General features: G+C 40.3%; 1 protein-coding gene across 2 annotated transcripts in view; it reads right to left on the minus strand.

The window, feature by feature from the left end:
- Window positions 1–251: 251 nt before the first annotated feature.
- LOC114464666 (forkhead box protein P2) overlaps window positions 252–19323 on the minus strand; it is a 71025-nt gene continuing 51953 nt past the window's right edge. The window contains exons 9-16 of one of the 2 annotated variants that reach the window (XM_028449087.1): window positions 18476–18559; window positions 13467–13677; window positions 12172–12275; window positions 11943–12044; window positions 8877–8998; window positions 8660–8729; window positions 7007–7299; window positions 252–1195 (exon numbers count right to left, since the gene is read on the minus strand). In XM_028449087.1, the coding sequence (XP_028304888.1) occupies window positions 1051–1195; window positions 7007–7299; window positions 8660–8729; window positions 8877–8998; window positions 11943–12044; window positions 12172–12275; window positions 13467–13677; window positions 18476–18559 (1131 nt within the window). In that variant the 3' untranslated portion in view covers window positions 252–1050. The remainder of the gene's footprint in view (window positions 1196–7006; window positions 7300–8659; window positions 8730–8876; window positions 8999–11942; window positions 12045–12171; window positions 12276–13466; window positions 13678–18475; window positions 18560–19323) is intronic. The other variant, XM_028449088.1, reaches the window with a different exon arrangement.

Genomic DNA, 19323 nt, shown 5'->3' on the forward strand with positions numbered 1-19323 from the left:
TCGTGTTGGCTTTGGTTTTTTAGCTGTTGCCTGTGACTGTTTGCAGGTAGACAAAGCTTTCGAACGAGGAGGTAAAAGGAGGAAAAATGAGAAGGAAAGAATGCAGAGATGCATTTTGTCAATGGTTGCGCAAAAGAAACGTATTATTATTTTCCCCCCAACTTAAATTGCATTATTACAGTTTTTGTAATCACAAACAGATAACAGACTGGAAAGTCAACCTTTTCAAAACAATTTTCCTTTTTTTGTTGTTTTTTTTTTTTTCTCCATTCATTTTTTTTTTGTTTTTGTTTTTTTTTTTGGACAGCTGAAACGATCAGTTTTGGTACCACAGAATTCATTAATGGTATAAGACAGGGGAATGGCATTTACAGTCGGTGGAGTGTAAAAATTCAAATCGTAAATTAAGGAAATGGAAAAAAAATTAAAAATAGCTGAAAATAATAATAATATGCTGGGTTTCTTAGCGACATACAGGCAGTGACACAAACTCGTGAGATTACTCCTGTGCAAATGAAAACAGAGCGTCAACTTGAATTGAACCAGCAATCGTCTCTAGACATAAACAACTACTGTGGGGGGGGGGGGGGGGGGGGGGGGGTTCGGGTTATTCACAAACATAAAATGTCTTCTTTTTTTTGGCAGTATATGAAGCCGCTAGCTTTCCACGGAACGGGATTGGCTCGTCTTTCCCCACGTCCCACGCAATCCACGAGTTCTGCGTCCTTGTACGTATATGTGGCCACGCCATCCCCTAAAGAAACGCGTCTCAGAGAGTCTCATTTCTTTCTTTTGGATCAAGCATCTTATGCCTGACAGGTGGAGGGATCCCAAAGGGCTGCAACCAAGAGTTCCTTTGGACTGGTTCTAGATCCAGATGCATGCTTTAATAAATAGTCCCAGTGGTGAGAGGGAGAGACATGAAGTGCCAGCTGTGGTGGTTTTCTTGGGACTGTGGAGTGGTTTCTAGTCTGTGTGGGAGTAACAGTGCTGTTGGGGGGGTGGGGTGGTGGTGGAGGGATATGTTGTTGACCAAAAGCTGTGTCCTAGTCACTCCAGGTCCTCTGATAAGTTCCCCTCCTCCAGCTCCCGGTCGTCATCCAACTCTGGACTGTGATTGGCCGTCGTCACAAGTGACATCGGACAGTCGTCGTCGTCCATATTAAGCGGTTCTTCCTTGACGTGAACGGACGGCCTGCGACACAAACGGACCAAATGTTAGGTGCTGGTTTGCTTAGAGCAGAGATGGCCAACTTTTATCACACGGGGGCCACAAAACTGTGATTGTCTCTGATCTGAGGGCCACAAAGTATTCAAATAATTACCAATCTGAGCTTTAACATAGGAAAGAACAGAGGGTTTGTGTATTTTTATTGTCATTTTGTTGGTTTTTTGGACTCAATCTTGTGTGTTTCTGTTTTCTCTATTTATGTATGGTATATTTGTGTATTTCTCTGTCACTTTGTGTATTTTTGGAGTAATTTTGTTTAATTATGTTGTGTTTTGTGTAATTTTTTAATCAACTTATTTTTAGTTTTCTCTCATTTTGTATGTTTTTGTTGTCCTTTTGTGTATTTTTTTTGATGTTTTGTGTATTTTTCAAATCCTTTTTTGTCTTATTCTGTCATTTCAAAACTTTTTGGAGTCATTTACAGCATTCTTGTTGTTTCATTGTGTTTTTTTTTTCTTCCATTTTGTACATTTTACTAGTCCTTCTGTGTGCTTTTGCAGTCATTTTGTGACATATTCTGCTATTTTGTGTGTTTTTTGGACATTCTTGTTGTCTTTTTGCACATTTTTCTGTCGTTTTGTGTATTTTTCTGTCATTTCAAAACTTTTTGGAGTAATTTACGGCATTCCTGTTCTTTTGTTGTGTGTTTTTCGACTAATTTTGTATGTTTTAGTAGTCATTTTGTGTATTTTTGCAGACATTTTGTGTCATATTCTGTCATTTTGTGTGTTTTTTGAGTCATGTTGTAAGTTTTTCTTGTCATTTTGTGCATTTTTCAAATCTTTTTCTCAATCTTGTTCTGGTATTTTGAAGCTTTGTAGAGTAATTTACAGCATTCTTGTTGTTTCTTTGTGGGGTTTTCCATTTATTTTGTATGTTTTAGCCCTTTTGTGTATTTTTCAGTTACTTTGTCTGTTTTTAGAGTCATTTTGTGTGTTACCCATAATTAGACCAAGGGCCGTATGTGGCCCCTGTGCCACCAGTTGCCCATGTCTGGCTTAGAGGTAAATTTCTGCAGCCAGAAGTACCAGCCTAGTAATAATCCCTCCTGCTGTCACGCCACGTATCATGTGTTAACTGATAAACACTGGGGTTTGCATTGAACACCAGGCATTACACACATTATCTTGCGCGGGTAACAACCGTGTTGTTTGTGAGACGTTAATTCGACACGATGCCTCACGTCTACTGTAAGTAAGCGCATGAAAATTGCATGAAAAAACACGGCCCCTGTAAGGCCGATAAGCTGTGATGTTCCAGACATGTTTGGCATTTAAAAGTTTACTGATGACACCAGGTTGAAATACATGAAAAAGGGGGGAAAAAAGAGAGGAAAAAAAACAGGCCACATGATAAATAATGGAGAATTTCTCATCCCTGAGCCCCCTGGAGCAAAGGCAGAGGAGAGGCTTTTTTATCTAGTTAATAGAAAGCGCAGCCACTCGTTAATATGCAGGGGCTGTGCGTGTCGCTACTCAAGAGGGAAAAACCGGCAGCTAGGTTCTGCCATTAATCAACTTCAGCCCCGGCAGTTCCCTCGGACACCATGATACATGTTTTTAACTCTAAATGGATGAATATCTTTAGCCACTGTCAATAAGCGGCGCTGGGCAGGAAGCTGCGACAGGACGCTTCCTCCATCCACCCCCACTCCCCAGAACAACAGAGGAGTGGGCGGAAAGGAAAGAAAGAGTTGGGCGACTAACAAGAATAATAATACTGTCACGCACAAACAAGGCATAACATGATCCGGGGCTCGAGTCAGGGAGAAGGGTTTGTGCCACGATGATAAATCTGACAAAACCTAATTATTTCTGACACATCGGATGCATCAGAAAATCCCTCAAGACTTTGAAATAGGAGTACGGAGGGGGGGGGGGCTTATCAAGTGCTAGTACGTTAGGATGCGACTCTCATGGGTAGCCTTCATCAGTGAGAGAAGGGGGGCGGGGGGGATGAGCATTTGAAAAGAATTTTAAAAGGTACAGATGGCTTTAATATTCAGAGCCAAATACTGTAAATGAATATTCTGATGTGGGGATGAGAGCAGGAGGGTTTTTTTTCATCCTGTTTCTGGCCTCTTTGAGTCGAGGACGGTCCTAAATAAAACAGTAACGCGTGGAGCAGAGGTCAGAAAAATGGAAAAAAAAAAACTACAAATCTGATCTCCAAAACAAAGCTGGACAATAAATATAATTAAATATCCTATTTTCTCACCAAAAAATGTACAAACTTAATTCCCTAACTTGAGTTTGTTTTTTTTTCATCTTTTGCAAATAAAACAATCATCTGTTCCCATCGTGTGCTTTGAATTCTTTAAAAACATCTCAATTTAGTGTTTTTGATCACTTGAAATTAGGGCTGGGCAATATATCGTGATTCAAAATACATCAAGTTTTCTTTATTTGGTGGTATAGAAAATTTCAATATAGCCTAAATAGAGATACTGTATATCTATGTATATTTTTTAACTTGTTTTATTTATACAATCACACCGTACAAATCACATTATACAAGTATTTAATATTATTCATAGTGTCATTCTTTACAATTATTCCATATTTCTGAGATATTACATTTCATAGCTTCTTTTGTATTAAAAGACTTGTTTTAGGAGTTTTTGCTACTTCTCAGAACAGCATGAAAAGCACACTTTGATGGATTTCTGAGTGCGTCCTAACACAGACCTTCCCCTAAACAAGCCACACGACAGAACTCACTCACACGTGCTGTCCCGAATAGGTGAAAAAGCCAAAAGTGTAAAATATTGTGCAGCTGTTTATTAATAAACAAGCCTGTGTGGCATTTCTCGTCAGCAAATTTAACCTAGAATTGTCTTTCTGGTCAGACTTTATTGACATAAAAACATCTAGATTTATATTGTATATCGCCATTTTGAGAAAAAAATATTGAAATATGAGTTTTGGTCCATATCGCCCAGCTCTATCTCCAAAACAATAAATCTAATTAAATATTCAAAAATAATAGTTTAAAAAATTAAAAAAAATTTTTTCATCTTTTGCAAATAAAACAATCATCGCTAAATTATGACACCTTTGGTGGTATGTTGGAATTTTTTGTGTCAGGGTAACAAACGACACAGTCTTTATTTATAAAAATGCTACCAATATTTGTGGAATTTGTGAGAAATTGCACGATTCGTGGGAAAAATACAGATTTCTTGCCACAATTTGCAATTAAAAATGACTGCATTCATGTGATGTAAACCAAGGAAAACTGCACCTTTAAAAATATTATAGAGTTTGAATAAATTGGTGAACATGAGACATCTTTAACTAGATTATTTGGTAATTAACACAATAATTCATGTTAAAATTCTCAAGATTTATATTGTATATCGCCATTTTTGACAAAAATATATCGAGATATGAGTTTTGGTCCGTATCGCCCAGCCCTACTTAAGATTAAAACATGCCTGCACTTGAATGCATCACATTGATCATTGTGGAGCGTGGCTCATTAGATGTTTGTGTGGCTCACAGGGAGAATATTCATCGGCCTGAGCTTTGTGACGCTTTATTAAAATATGTGGATGAGCCATTTAGTGCTTAATGGCAGGCTGCCATTATGGAGTCACTCAGGAGTGAACGCTGGACTTTGCAGTATCATAAATAGACTCTGCTCTATATATATATGTATATGTGTGTGTGTGTGAGTGTGTGTGTGCGTTCATCAATCGTAGATTACCACCAGCAATCATGCAGAGGTATGTCACGGATGCAAATAAGGTCATTAGTCGGCCGGCCCTAATGGCAGGTTGGGGGATCGTAGAAGTGGTGAAGTGAGGATGGGGGAGGATGAGACGGGGGCTGAGGAGGAGGACCATGAGGGGCAATCAAAGACATCCATAACAGTGCACGGGGTGCAGCCCATAAAGCAGAGAGATATTAAAACGTTTGATTTGCTTTTATAGGAACAAAGTTAGGGCGAGAAGTTTCAGTTCTGCTCCTTCAGGGTGAAGACCGAGTGTGTTGTGTCTCTCACACACACACACACACACACACGGGGAGATAAACTCCTCCAGTGTGTGTGTGTGTGTGTGTGTGGCCCGGGGCTATCGGCTCTGCGGTTAAGCATGTATTAACCTTTAGACACGCAGGTGAAGGAGTGGTTTTTGTCTACCTGTTGAATTGTGTTGCTTTCTCTCTCTCTCTGTGTGTGTGTGAAAGGCCTTGAAGGTGATGTACTGTTTAGTTCAGCGCTACAAGCCCCTTCATTATTTAAACACCTTCTGCACAGGCCAGTCATGAAAAACACATTTCTTCCATTTCTGAGCATGTCGCGGCCCGTGTGAGAGAGGCAGACGGGCAAAGAGGAAGGGATGGATGGATGGATGCATCCCATCCTCCACAGCCACTTACGTATGTCAGTGTCAAGGCTGCGTGGACAGCATGAAAAATAAAAGGGAGATGCTCTCTTGTTACTGAGAATGAAACATCCTGAGAGGCCTGGGAACACTGGGATCCTGTCTGCAGCCAGCCGGCGTATTTTGCTCCACTTAGCACCCTGTTTTCAGAAACGGGTAAACACGTCCGACTGGATTAATGTACAGCTGACTGCCAGGGCTGTGCACTCTGTGATACACTCACACAGAGCCAGAGTGCATCCTTTATCCATTACTGAGGCGCTTAGCTTATTGTCCACTGACTTCAGAACATGAGCTTTGATGAAAATCAGAAAAATGTTCTTTTTGTTGCCGAGTGTGTGTGTGTGTGTGTGTGCGCAGACGGGCTCATGCAGTCCTTCGTGACATCACAAGATCCATTTAAAAAGGTGAAGGTTTTAAAGTAGGGGTTCAGGGGTCAAATACAGAGCAGTTTGGGGAAAAATCTATTCCAACATTGTGTTGCAGTTTTCACTTCCTCATATGAATACAATATCCATGCAATAAACGACAGATAGCCACAGCAGTGGTTCTCACACTGCTTAGAAATCTATTTTAAAACAACTATAGAGCATAATGATGGAATGAATGAGTGATTACACACATTTTAAAGAATCTCATTTTGTAAATAAGAGGAAAGAAACAGTCTTTAATGCAGTGGTTCCCAGCCTATTTTTTTTTTTTTTGATCGTGACCCCATTTTGATATTGAGAATTTCTGGCGATCCCAAAGACATTTTTTTCTAGAATTAGGTTTTGATCATGTTTGAGCTCAGATTTTTTTTCTTTTTACTACATTTTAGTTGAACCTAGATTCACAAAGTGATGTTTAAGATTGCATTGTTTTAATTTAAAAATAATAATAATCATTAAAAAAAAATTCAAAAATCAATTTCAATTTTTCTGAAATTTCAGGCGACTCTGCATGGGGTCCCGACCCCAAGGTTGTAAAACACTGATTTAGTAGCTTCTGAATAGATTTATTTCTATAGTTTTTATCATTTGCGGTTATATCACACCTGGGGTGGGACCAAGCCTGAGAACTTTGTTTGTTAATTTTCCACTTTATCCCCTGCAGTGCCATTGTGTATCCCTGAGGGTACACGTACCCCCATTTGAGAAATACTGCACTCAAGAAAAGGTCAAGATTTCATATCAAAGGGTTATTTATGTATTCAACAAATAAAGTGCCTGACACAAAAATGTGGTCAACAATTTCCTGAAAATCATTTTCTGGAGGTAATATCCCTGGGGTCAGATTGACCCCAGGGATGTTTACCTGTGTGAGTAATATTTGAGGATAATAGGTAGGTTTAAAATATATTTTCCTTTAGTTGCCTTCCTAAGTGCTGTTATATTTCTAGCTCTTACATGTGTACTGGTGGGGAGTATCCGGGGCTGCTGTGTCCGTTGGTGTCCAGGTGGTCCAGCGACCCGTTGAGCTCGTCGTGCGTCATGTGCATCAGGGTGGGTGGGCTGCCACTCATCGTACCAGGGGGGCTACCTCCCAGCAAGCCGGGCGGGCTCCCGCCTAACAGTCCTGGTGGCAGGCACGGGTCTCCGCCCAGCAGGCCGTGGGTGCCCGCCCCCATCGGCCCCGTGGGCCCGCTACCCATGAACCCAGGTGTCCCCAACAAGGGCAGAGAGGTTTCTGCCAAGGCAGCCTGCAGGAAGGAGACAAACAACACCACAGTCTGAGCTATCGTTTACTGACAAATGCACCCCCCAGGTTCCCGTCCCTGTGTCCTTGTGTTATGTGGCTATTAAAAAAAAAAAAAGTCCCTGAAAAACTTCAAATAATAAAAAAAACTCCTGACATTTTCCGCTGCAGCTGCTGCTGCATTAAAGTTATATAAAGTGATTAAACTTTTAAAGTTTTTGCCATGAGCACCTCACTGGCCCACAACTATGAAGCCAAATCATTTATGACAGCTTAGATAAATATTAATGCACATGCCCTTGCATTTGCACACACTGCTATCAATCTAGTGTGAATGCTCCGGCTGAAAGAGGAAAAAAAGGTCCCAAAAAATAATATGTGAGAGTTGGTTCTTGCTTCAACCACAGGGTGGCCTGAGTCTGAGTCTGAGGGTGCACAGGAAGTGGGAACGGATGAAGAGTGTGACAGGGGAGGGACGTAAAATCACAAAAAAAGATAGAGTGACACTAATAGTGTGGAACCTCCTTCAGTCACATGTTTACAACCAGGTTGAGCTGTTAGCTTTGCACCAGCTAATGCACACTGGGTTAGCTGCTATTTTTAAAGCAGGGTTCTTTCTACTGATATCAAGTGAAGCATTAATTCACATGTGTGAAAATCATGGAACGGGGGCCAAATCCGGCCCTTTGGAGAAAGTCAAAATGACAGAGAAAACACAAATCATTGCGTAAATGAAACTTAGCAATATTTTCATGTTAAACTGTTACAAAATCCTTCAATTTTCTTCAAATTATTCCATAATATTTCCCTTAATTAAATAGAAATTGGTCCTAAAATCTAGGAAATATAAAGTGAAGCTCCTGCCGGGACTGATATCTGTCACTCTTTGCTTGGATAACGTCAGTTTCTTACATGTTTTGTATTTTATGTATGCGTAGAAGTGCAAACTAGGGCACAATTTCTTTATTTATTTGTTTATTTGTTCATTGGGTCCCCATTAGCTTCCACCGTGGTGGTTGCTAATCTTCCTGGGGTCCATAAAAATGATTCTAGTACATAAAAGAACAGAAAAAATAAAGAAAATATACAGAAATATTGCATAAAAAGGTACATCAAGACACATTTTCAATACACCAACAAATACATTAAAAAATATATGATATTTACATTAAGATTGGTGAAAATATGATTTTTATATGCGTGAAGTTGACATGTCTTTCAAGTCCTGAGGCAATTTGTTAATAATAATGTTAAAATGACTGGTTTTCCTGCATAAAATCTGTGGCCCACTTGAGATCAAAGAGCTCCGTATTTGGCCCCTGAACTAAAATGAGTTTGACACCCCTGAGTTGATGTTTTCATACCTGTAAGCTTGCATTTAGTGCAGTCCCATAGCCCAGACTGGAGGGCAGGTTCTTGACAAGTGATGGGCTTCTATGGAATGCAAAAACAAAGCAAAATAATACATTTAACTTCTTGTTGACAAAGTGTATTTAATAAAACGTTAAAAAGAATTTAAAAAAAAAGACTATTATAATGATAGTATAAAATGTGAGCAGAGTCTGCGTGTTGTTGACCTACCCTGTGATCTTCTGTGACCTGCGTTTCTGGTACTCCATCTCATCTACCGTCCACACCGCCCCCTTCACGTTCTCTACGCGCACAAAGCACTTGTGCAGGCTGAGGTTGTGGCGAACGGCGTTCTGTGGAGAGATGTGACAAAACTGGTCAGAGCGAGTCAAACTGAATCACTCGCCTTCATTATCCATCAAGAAAGACGAAAAAAAAAAAAAACGAGCCGAGAAATAGATTTTTTTTCTTTTTTGCATTTTAAAGAAATTCTTAACATTCACGCGCCATTGATTTAATTAGTAAAAATTGAGTGAGAGCGAATGCTCTTACAAGTCCTGCACACAGTACATATCAATCAGCGTAAGTAGGCTAAAAAGAGGTAATCAGCATAGCGAATGGCTTATATGGTGGTGACAGAAGTGGTAATGCTGGCCTTGATAATGGTGGTGTCAGGAACTCTTCTAGCTCCAGAAAAGCGTTGCTCTTAATGGACACGTTGCTTTCAACATGACAGCATAGGATGAAAGAGGAACGTCAGGAATCAGGGTTTGTTTCGCTCACATTTAAGAAGGATTATCCTAAAAATCTATGTGTCCAAATATTCTCCGTCTGCTGTTGAATGGGTGCTTGCATGACACGGGGGGCTGCACTAAACGATCACAGCAAACTATGAAATTAAAACATTATACATCTTTATGAAAAGACCAAGACGTTTTTCATGAAACGCTTAAATAAGACAAAATTGCAGGAAAAAGCCTGTTAAATGAATACGACTATAATTAAAGCACTCTACAAATAATAAGCTTGGCTTTAATATCTGTGCATCTCATATTTATCATGTCCCTCAGCTCGCTGTGTACAGCTCTGTCTCCACGAAAAAGGGATTCAGAATAAAAAAAAATAAAAAAAACTCATAAGCAGATCTCGCATCTGACCTGAAAATCCCAGGATTTGATTGATCTTAATGCCCATGGCTCTGAATATGATAATTTTAATATTAATGAGCAAATGAGCAGTTTTATTATGCATGCTATATAGTTAGAACTAATAAGCTTCTGGGTGAGAGAAAAGAGAGAGAAAGGGAAAGTGGGGTGCGGTGGGGAGGACGGGTCTGTCTGATGAGACCAAGATGAGATATTAAACTACCTTTCATTTCTTTCTTTTTCTTTTTTGTCTTCTTCTCCTTTTTAGAAACATAATCTAGACATTTGTTCAAAAAAAAAAAAAAAAAAAAAAAGACAAAGCAGACCCTGATCAATGTGCCTCAGTTTATCAGTTTCCAAAGGGATCTGAGCAGCTGTGGATGTATTTCCAGTGAACCATTACAGTCAATTTAAAATTGTGCGTATTTGTGCTGATGCTCGATTTGTTTTTGACCTGAACACAAGTCCTGACGTTATCACACAGTCAAACACGCCACACACTGTTTTGGAAAAGGTCACCCATTTATTTATGTTTTTTTTGTGTGTGTGTGTGTGTGTGTGTGTGTGTGCCCTCCTGATTTGGTGATCACACGCCCATGTGCTCATTAGCATCCCAAATCCAAATTAATTCACTTTGCTAAATCTAGCACTGTCACATGTCTTGCATACTGATGAGCGGCTGCTCGGGCTTTTCCCTCCAGTCCTTTTTCAGCGCAGCCACAAAGGCTAAAGGCAAAGCTAATGGCTGATGCGCTGGGGGCCGCGAGGGATAAAACACCAGAGACGCACAGCGAGAAAATTCTTTATCAGCAGACAAACACGCTTCTGCTTTTTCAACATGTGCAGACAGAAGGCCTTTAAAAAAAAAAAAAAGCCATCTTTGTGCGAGCAGACGGGACAATAAAGTTGTAAGGACTAGTATAAAAAAATCATCCTTTGTGTTTCTTTAACACAGTGTTTTTCAACCTTGGGGTCGGGACCCCATGTGGGGAAGCCTGGAGTTTAAATAGGGTCGCCTGAATTTTCTAAAAAATGAAAATACATTTGTGAAAAATTGTACTTTTTTTTTTTTCTTTAATTAAAACAACACAATCTTAAACAACTGTATTCTTTACTTTCTCTTTGTCAAATATAAATCTAGTTCACATTAAATGCAGTAAAAAATAAATAAAATCTAATACAGTAAAACAAACATGATCAAAAACTAATTCTCAAAAAAAATGTCTTTGGGGTCGCCAGAAATTCTTGAAATCAAAATGGGGTCACGATCCAAAAAAGGTTGGGAAATGGATCAAAATTCATATCTTGATATGTTTTCTAAAAAAATGGTAATATGTCAATATTTTTAAGTCAATAAAGTCTTACCAGTAAGACAATTCTGGGTTAAATTTGCTGATGGAAAATGCCACACAGGCACATTCATCTCTTGCTTTTTCTCCTATAAGGGACAGCACGTGTGAGTGAGTTCTGTAGTGTGGCTTGTTTAGGAGTTGGTCATGGTTAGGATGTACTCAGCAATCCATCAAAATGTGCTTTTCATGCTGTTCTCAGAAGTAACGACAGCAGCGACTCGTAAAACTAGTATTTTTATACAAAACAAGCTATAAAATATCAATATAGGCGATTTTCTATATCTTGAATCTCGATATATTGCCCAGGCCTATTGGGAACCACTGCTTTAACCCATTCTGGAGACACAATTTCTATGTTTGCTTATGTACAGATTACACAGATATGTTTAACAATCCTGTTTCCTCCTAATTAACCAGTGATATGCAGGAGAAGGTGGATTCGGGACCAGGAAGAGGAGGAGGTGCATCTCTTAACAAAAGGTGCTGATGATGGAGTGGCTGCCGTATAATTAGTGCGTCAGAGACCTCTCCTCTCTCTTGCCAAGCCTCCGCTATTAATTGCACCGAATTAGAAAACGATATCTGGAAGAGAATAACTCTTGGAGCTGTCATTTCCAAACAGAGAAGGCCCAAATGAGGGGGAAAAAATAAATAAAGACCAAGAATGGAATCTATTCAGAAGAAAGGTTAACAGGAAGGGGAGAGGAGCGCTAACCGTGTCGAGCTGAATAAATACACATGAAGGGGAGAGGGTTTGCATGGAGGGTTGTGTGTAGTGTAGTCGTGTGCGTGGAGGTTACCTTCCAAGTTGCAGCGTTGCGTCTGAAGTAGGCAAACGTGCGCGTGAACCAGCTGTATATTTCATTGAGTGTTAACTGCATGTCGGCAGAGTCCATGATAGCCTGAAATGAGACGAGAAAATAAAAGCTTACTAACAGAGAATGAGAGGGAAGAGGGGAGGGGGGTGGGGGGGAGAAAGGGCAATTAATTCTAATCTAATCAAGAAAAGTTAATTTATTTCCCACTCACCTGTCTTATGAGGGTTGCATAAGTAAATGGTGGTCTGACATCTGCATTCTTATAAAACTCGTAGTTTGGGGCAATCTCTGGAAAAATAAATACTGTGTCACCACCTGAAATAATTGGTAAATTTGATTTCTTTAGAAATTGCATGTACTGAGAATTTCATCAAATTAGGGAGGGGGGGGGGGGATGTCAAAAAGAGGGGAGGGGGGAGAGAAAAAAAGGGGAGGGGATGGGGTGGGGACACACACATCAAATCAGCATTTTCCATGTCTAACAAAATGCATTTTTAATTAATCTCTCTCGTGAGGGATCTTAAACACTAATACATCCATAAAATGAGATCCATGTAGTTAGTCGAGGCTGAGGTTGAATAATTTATGTTTCTTCACTCTAAACACCGAATGTAAACAAAAACATCAAAGGCGGACCGTTTAAAATGCAAAACATAAGACACGAAATGTCTTAATGTGATAAATATTATATTTCTCAGCCATTATTTGAACTTAATTAACAGCCATGTAATATTCATGCACAGTGGGGAAGTTCTTGTCTATTTACATCCAGAGTGATTAAACACACACTCGCTGCAGAGACTGTTGGAATGCGTATGTGTGTGTGTGTGTGTCATTGCACATGGATGGAAAAAAGTGTGAATGCACTATCGTGTGTGTGAGGCAGTGTGGTCTAAGTAATATCAGGGTTCTCGCCAGGGCTCTTGAGCGTAGGGGTCCCCTATGGTGTCAGTTTGAACCCCTAGGGAGTGGTGCCGCCCACTGCGGTGTGTTTCGACCAGCGTTTTCTGTTGTTTGCGACACTAATCGTCCATAACAGTCCCAATATTACTACGGGTCCCACATAATACCTCATTTAAATTTGAAAAGCGCGTCTTCGAATTGTTTTTTAGAATAAAATGGTATTTCTTGTCTATACAGTGTCTGGGTATTTATTTGAGGAGGACCTATACTAAGCATGAGTAACTCTCTATCTATACATTCATCATGATCCTTCACCAAGTCAACAAATAACTTAGCTTTGAAGTGAAGCAGTAACAAAGAAAGTAAAAAAAACACTTTAGCTTTACAAAATTTGGTCATCAGAGGGTCATAAATTTCAAAATTTTCTGGAGGATGCGCTTGGACACCCCTACAAAGCTTGTGTACCTCGCGATCATCCTACGTTGTGAAAAATTCCTGAAGAAAACCCTGAATATCAATCACCAATTACTTGCAGTGGAGGTAAATTAGGACAAAAACAGCCTGTGTGTGTCTAAAAGTGTAGTGCTGAGTAGTTGGTCCTACCTGAGGACAAAGACATGGAGTATTTATCCGAGTGGCGTCTGCGCATGGCCCCCATGCTGGGGACGTTAGCTCCTCCCAGCACCGACGGCACCTGGGGCATGGCAGCCATGGGTGTGATGGGTGCCGTCGGCGTGGTGGGTGTCTGAGGTAAGTTTGGGGGTGATGTAGAAGGCAGGTTCTTGGACATGGTAACACTGGACACCAGGTTTAGCTACGTGGGGAAAAACACAGAGATTGGTTAGTGAAGGGGGATGAGGGGGCGGCGGAGGCATTATTTTTGCGGTATGTCTGACGGAGCAGAGTGTCTCCTCCTCTCCTCTCCAACACAGCTGTGTTTCCACTAACAAGGCTTGTGAAGAGGAGCCAGCCCATCTCCACTAATTACAACCACCAAATTGTATCATAAGATTTCTAATTAGAACATGCTGTTCAAGATTATCTAACCATCAGCCTCCGTGTTATCCGGCTCCAATCTCTCTTTATCTCTCTATTTATCACAAACTCATCGCTGGCCTCCCACTCCCTTCATCCGCCGCTTGAGAAATACCCATATTCTTTAAGAAAACCAGCTTTAAGCTGATGTAATATTTCCAACACGTGTTGTATGACCTTACCCAAACATGTGACCAAAAACACAAATTGCTATGCAATATTAACAGAGCAAAAGTCTATCTGTGCCAAATATGGACCATTTTGATCTCAATTGGGCTGCAGATTTTCAGGTGGGAAACAGAACATTTTTAACATCATTGTGACCTAGTTTTTAATATCAGTCTTTACTTAAAAAATTCCTGATTTTGTTAACAATTTTTGTGTAATTTAGAAGAATTTTTTGGAATTTGTTTGTGAGAAATTGCAAGATTTGTGCAAAAATCAAGAGTTCTCACCACAACTTGCAATAAAAATGACTGCGTTCATGTGATATAAACAAAGGAAAACGGCAAGCCTCTAAAATATTGTAGAGTTTCATTAAATTGGTGAATTTGAAATATCTACATCTAGATTATTTGGTCATTTACACAATAATTAATGCTTTGTCATTTTTACTGTCTTCAGTGGGCCGAATTGGATCCTCTAAAGGGCTGGACTTGGCCCACGGGCCTTGAGTTTGATACATGCTCTAAATAAATGATGTGGACAAACTCAACATATTCCTTGCTTACTGTTTGTTCAACCTTCAGTGTGAAAATTAGAACGTATCTGAATGGAGATGGCCTGTCCAGGCGGTTTGTGCTCTCAATCTTCTCCTCCTCGGTCATTAGAGGCGAAAGCTACCTACCACTGGCTTGAATGCCAACTACGCCCACTAATCGTCCAGCTTTTTCACCATCTTCACATTTGCTTCCCAAATCTCATGTGAGAGACACTAACTGACTGAAAAATTCCTAACTGACCTTTTAGTCTCAGTGCCAATTTAACTGGAATGGTAATGACATCGTTGCATATTCAAACCAAATTGCTTTAATTGTGAGTCCACGAGTGGAATGCATCCGTTGCAAAAGTGTTGAATTAAAACCGACTTGAAAGATGGAAGGCAACGAGGGCGCTGAGAGATGGAGGGAGAAGGTAGCGGCAGTCATTTGTGGCATGTGTTGATAAATACAGTAAAATGTCAAGTTTAAAGGAAGGTGGAAGTAGAGGATTTCAGATAATAATTACGTGCCCACTTAGCTGTAATGAGCTGTTCTAGTGTGGGGACGGGATGAGAGCTGTTTGCCTAAACAGACTTCTGCTGAGGGGGGAGAAAGAGGAGGATGGAAAACTACGTCATAACGTGTTTTGTTTTCTCCAAGAGATAGAAATCATTAACTGCTGCACATTGAGTTTTTGTGATGTTTATGTTTTTCACATATAGGCTATAAACTATAGTAGACAAGTTCTAAACAAATAATCAATATTTTTTTCGTGAAAAGTTTGTATTGGAGGATGCAAAGAAAAATATTTTTAAGAAAATAAAAATATATATATTTTTTTAATATCTCATTAATTATCGAAAATTAAAAGCTACTTTTAAAAAATTATAGAAAACAATGATACAACCATTCATGCAAAACCTACACTCGGTGTGTCTAGGTTAAATTGGTAGAGAGGAAATGTATACTTCTACTACTTAGGCCAATAACTCAGGAATAAGCGTTGGTCATTGACAACACTCCATTATTGCACCGTGGTCTGGACTTTCTGCTGGATGTCTGACCAGTAGGTTTCCTTCACCTTGATCTCAGACTCAGGGTTTCTTTTTCTTTTCCCCTGAGGGTCCCAGGTCAGGGATTGGTGTGTGGTCTTGGGTGCTGGCTTCCTAAAGGTGTGTCCAATCCCACCCCATTACCTCCGCAGAATCTACTGGGCCACTGGTTCTTCTTCTGTTTGTTGCCGTAGATCTTCATAATAGATCTTCTCCGGCCATCTGATTTTAAAGATTTGCCTCAGACAGGTGTAAATGATGGTCTGATTTTCTGTTCTGTTGTCTTGATAATTCTCCGCATCACAGACATAAAGCAGTACCAACTTCATACTAATTTCTCTTGAGGTCATGAGCCTCGTGTCTTGCCTATCCTAGCTGCGACATCTTGGTCAATGTCCCACTGCTTGTCAGCCACACTTCTCAAGTAGACAAATAAATCTACTCTTCTGATGAGTTCTCCAGCTCCTGTGAATGGAGTACTAACTGTGGTGTTGACCTTTTTCAGTTTTGTCTTCTATTTGTTGATCTTCATTCCTGTTCATGCTGATATTATCTCAAGGTGGGTGGTCTTGTCCTGCATCTGCGTGTGATTGTGGGACAGCAGTGCCAGATCACCAGCAAAGTAGAGGGTATCCAGCTGTGTCCAGAGTGTCCACTGTATCGCATTGTTTCTGCTTGATATTAAGATCATGACCTAGTCAATGACCAGGAGGAATGGGAGGGGGGACAGCAGATCTCCCTGCCACACTCCAGTCTTCACCTAAAAACTGTCTGACAACTGGCCTGCATGGGCAACCCTGTAGCTCATATCCTGATAATTACACTGGATGAGAGAGATGATCCTCTCTGGAATTCCTTAATGCCTGAGTAGTTTCTACGGGATCTTTCTGTCTAGGCTATCAAAGGACTTTTCATAGTCAATGAAGTTCATGTAAAGGTGAGGTCCACTGCGAGGACTGCTGATAATGATCCAGAGACTGATCCGCAAAGGATCTGTTCTGCTGGTCTCGAGCTACACCAGCAGTAGCAAAAGCTCCTGGTAGGGTCACCCTAGTTGAGACCCAAGAGTAGAGGCCAGACTTATGTAGACCAACTTTCCCAGAGGATAACTGGGTTTACGTGGAGCTAACACCTGGACATTAGCCATAAGTTAGTTGAAGCTGGACATCTCATACTTATACATTTTTCATTTTGGTGGAAATTATCTTCGTATTGTCCTTTGTGAATAAAAAATGACATAAAACGTGTGTGTCTAAGACTTCTGATCTGAGATACCCTAAACAGGAAAAGTATAGGTGCGTTTTTCAACATATTCTCTGTGCCTTTTAAAGCCACAAATGAAAAACACACAACAAGAGACAGAACGTCTTAGTGGGAGTGTTTGCAAATCTCTAGTCATTGGAGTCAACATTTGTCAAACACTGGCTTACTACACAATGAACGGACACATCCAAATACACACTTAATGTTGGAAAAAAGTGGTAAAGGATGAGACAAAAAATGCATTTTGGGATTTTTATTCATTAAGAATGAAGTTCAAATCAGGGAGGAAATGGGGTAAATTTAGAGTGTGTTTTTTTACACAGGCAATGGTTGTTTATAGGATTCACCAAAAACAACTTCAGACTTAAAGTAACCTTTTTAAATCAAAAATCAGTTACGATGTTGTACTTCCAATTTCAATAAAATTAAATTCAATGACTGTTTTTCATTTTCTCAGATTTGTTGATACATTTGTCCACATGCAGATGCCTCTCCTCCAAATGCGAGAAAGCCCGAAAACTGAAGACTTAACTGTTCATTTAGGAATTCTGTATAACGTGCCCCACCATCAAATGCAATTAGCTGCTCTTTCATGTGTGCTTTATGTAATGCAATACTTCATTAACATCATTCATTCATATTCAGGCATGGATTATAGCTTACAAATGCTTTATTGGACAAGATGGAACCAAGCTGCTGGAGTTTTGATGATTAAAAAAAATGTTACAGCTGAAAAGAGAGCGAGAGGGAGAAAGAGAGAAAGAGATTGAATTATATAAAAGAGTTTGATTCCTGATGGAATTATGGGATAATTATGCTATCATGTGATAAGAGGTGATGAGCAGAATTATTCGATTGAAAGCAAGCTCTTACTAAGCAGCAGAAACACGCGAATAATATTTTGCTCTGTGATGTTCGAATGTGTGTCAAAATTTGGCCAAACAATGTTTGCAGAAACCGATACGCATGAAATTCTCTTTAAACATCAGATGAAATGAAAGCGATGAAATCACAACTTTCTAATGGAAAAGTAAAATGAGAAAAATAAAAGAAAATGTCACACTTTTCCTTCTTCTATGACCCCTTGTAAGTTTTATTCTCTCTGCAGTCAATTTCAGCTTCACTATTTATGTCAACATTGTCGTATCTGCGGCAGTCGGCTGTAATTTGCAGGTGTTTTGTTGTTAAAATGACACATCTACTTCTCTTTCGTTCCACTTTGGAGTGGCACTGTGGCCACTGAGACAAACGGTCATCAGCAGCCAACAAGTTGTTTTGGCCGTTAGATCTATCACAATGAAATAACCCTGTATTTTAGCTGAGGACTCCACCGCCTGGCCATCTAATACACTCCCAAACTCCAATGTCCTCTAGCAGGCGGCCAATAACTGTCGAGAAGCAGATGTAACTCAGTATTTCAAAATCCCATTCCCTGATCGCTCATCTTCAGTGGCACACCCACGTCGTTTAAACTGTTCATTTTGTGTGTGTGTGTGTGTGTGGCTGCCTGATTCATGGCCTGAGCCTGTTTATGGCAGCGCCGAGACCAATATGCACTTACTGGTTTGGGAGATGACTTGGGTTCTGAGGGCCTCATGTGTAAGTGGGCCATCATCGCCTGGAGACGCTCACGTTCTTTAGAAAGCTGTTGAGAAAGAAGGAGGAGAGGAGAGTGCATTAGAGTAGATTAGAGAAGACGGAGGAAGAAAGAGAGAGGTGAAGTCAGAAGGAAGAAAGGAGGGAAAGGAGGCCGCTAGCATGAATATGTGAATCTAGGGAGACAGGGGTGCAGACAGGTCAGGCTAAACAAATAGCATTTCATCTTTTTGTCAATAGCAGAATTTAGGTCAGCAAGGCTCTGACAGTAACAAGCTAGTTAGGCCATAAATTAGGTGCTTCTAAGTGTCTGCTCAAAGTCCTGTGGACACTGTTAAGGGGATGGAGCCGACCAGCAGCTGCCGAGAGGTGAAGAGGTCTTCCAAACAGAGTTCCAGGCATATCCCCGCCTCTCTGGTCCCGTTAGTTGGCCCCAGCCTACACCTATCATCAATCTAATTCACAAGGAGTGACAGGGACTGGTCCGCATGAAAGGCTGATCTCCCCACAACCCAATGCCCCTGAATATATACACACAAGGATCAAACACACAGGGGGGAACAGACAAGCTCGAGGGTGCACATGGACATGAGCTGGACCTCATTACTAGTGAAGGCTTCTGGGAGGAAGAAAAAGAAGATGGGAAGAGAGGAAAGCAGGAGGAAATCATTGCTGTAACCACTGTATAGTAATCTTTGCGTTTGCAATAGAAAAAAAACACACACAAGAAAATGATAAAGAAAACAGCAAAACCCCTATTTCAATCCTCACACATCAGTCTGACTTTTTATCAGACCACAAAATGACTGTGTG

This window comes from Gouania willdenowi, chromosome 6 (genome assembly GCF_900634775.1).
Source record: "Gouania willdenowi chromosome 6, fGouWil2.1, whole genome shotgun sequence".
In the NCBI taxonomy this organism is placed as follows: Eukaryota; Metazoa; Chordata; class Actinopteri; order Blenniiformes; family Gobiesocidae; genus Gouania; species Gouania willdenowi.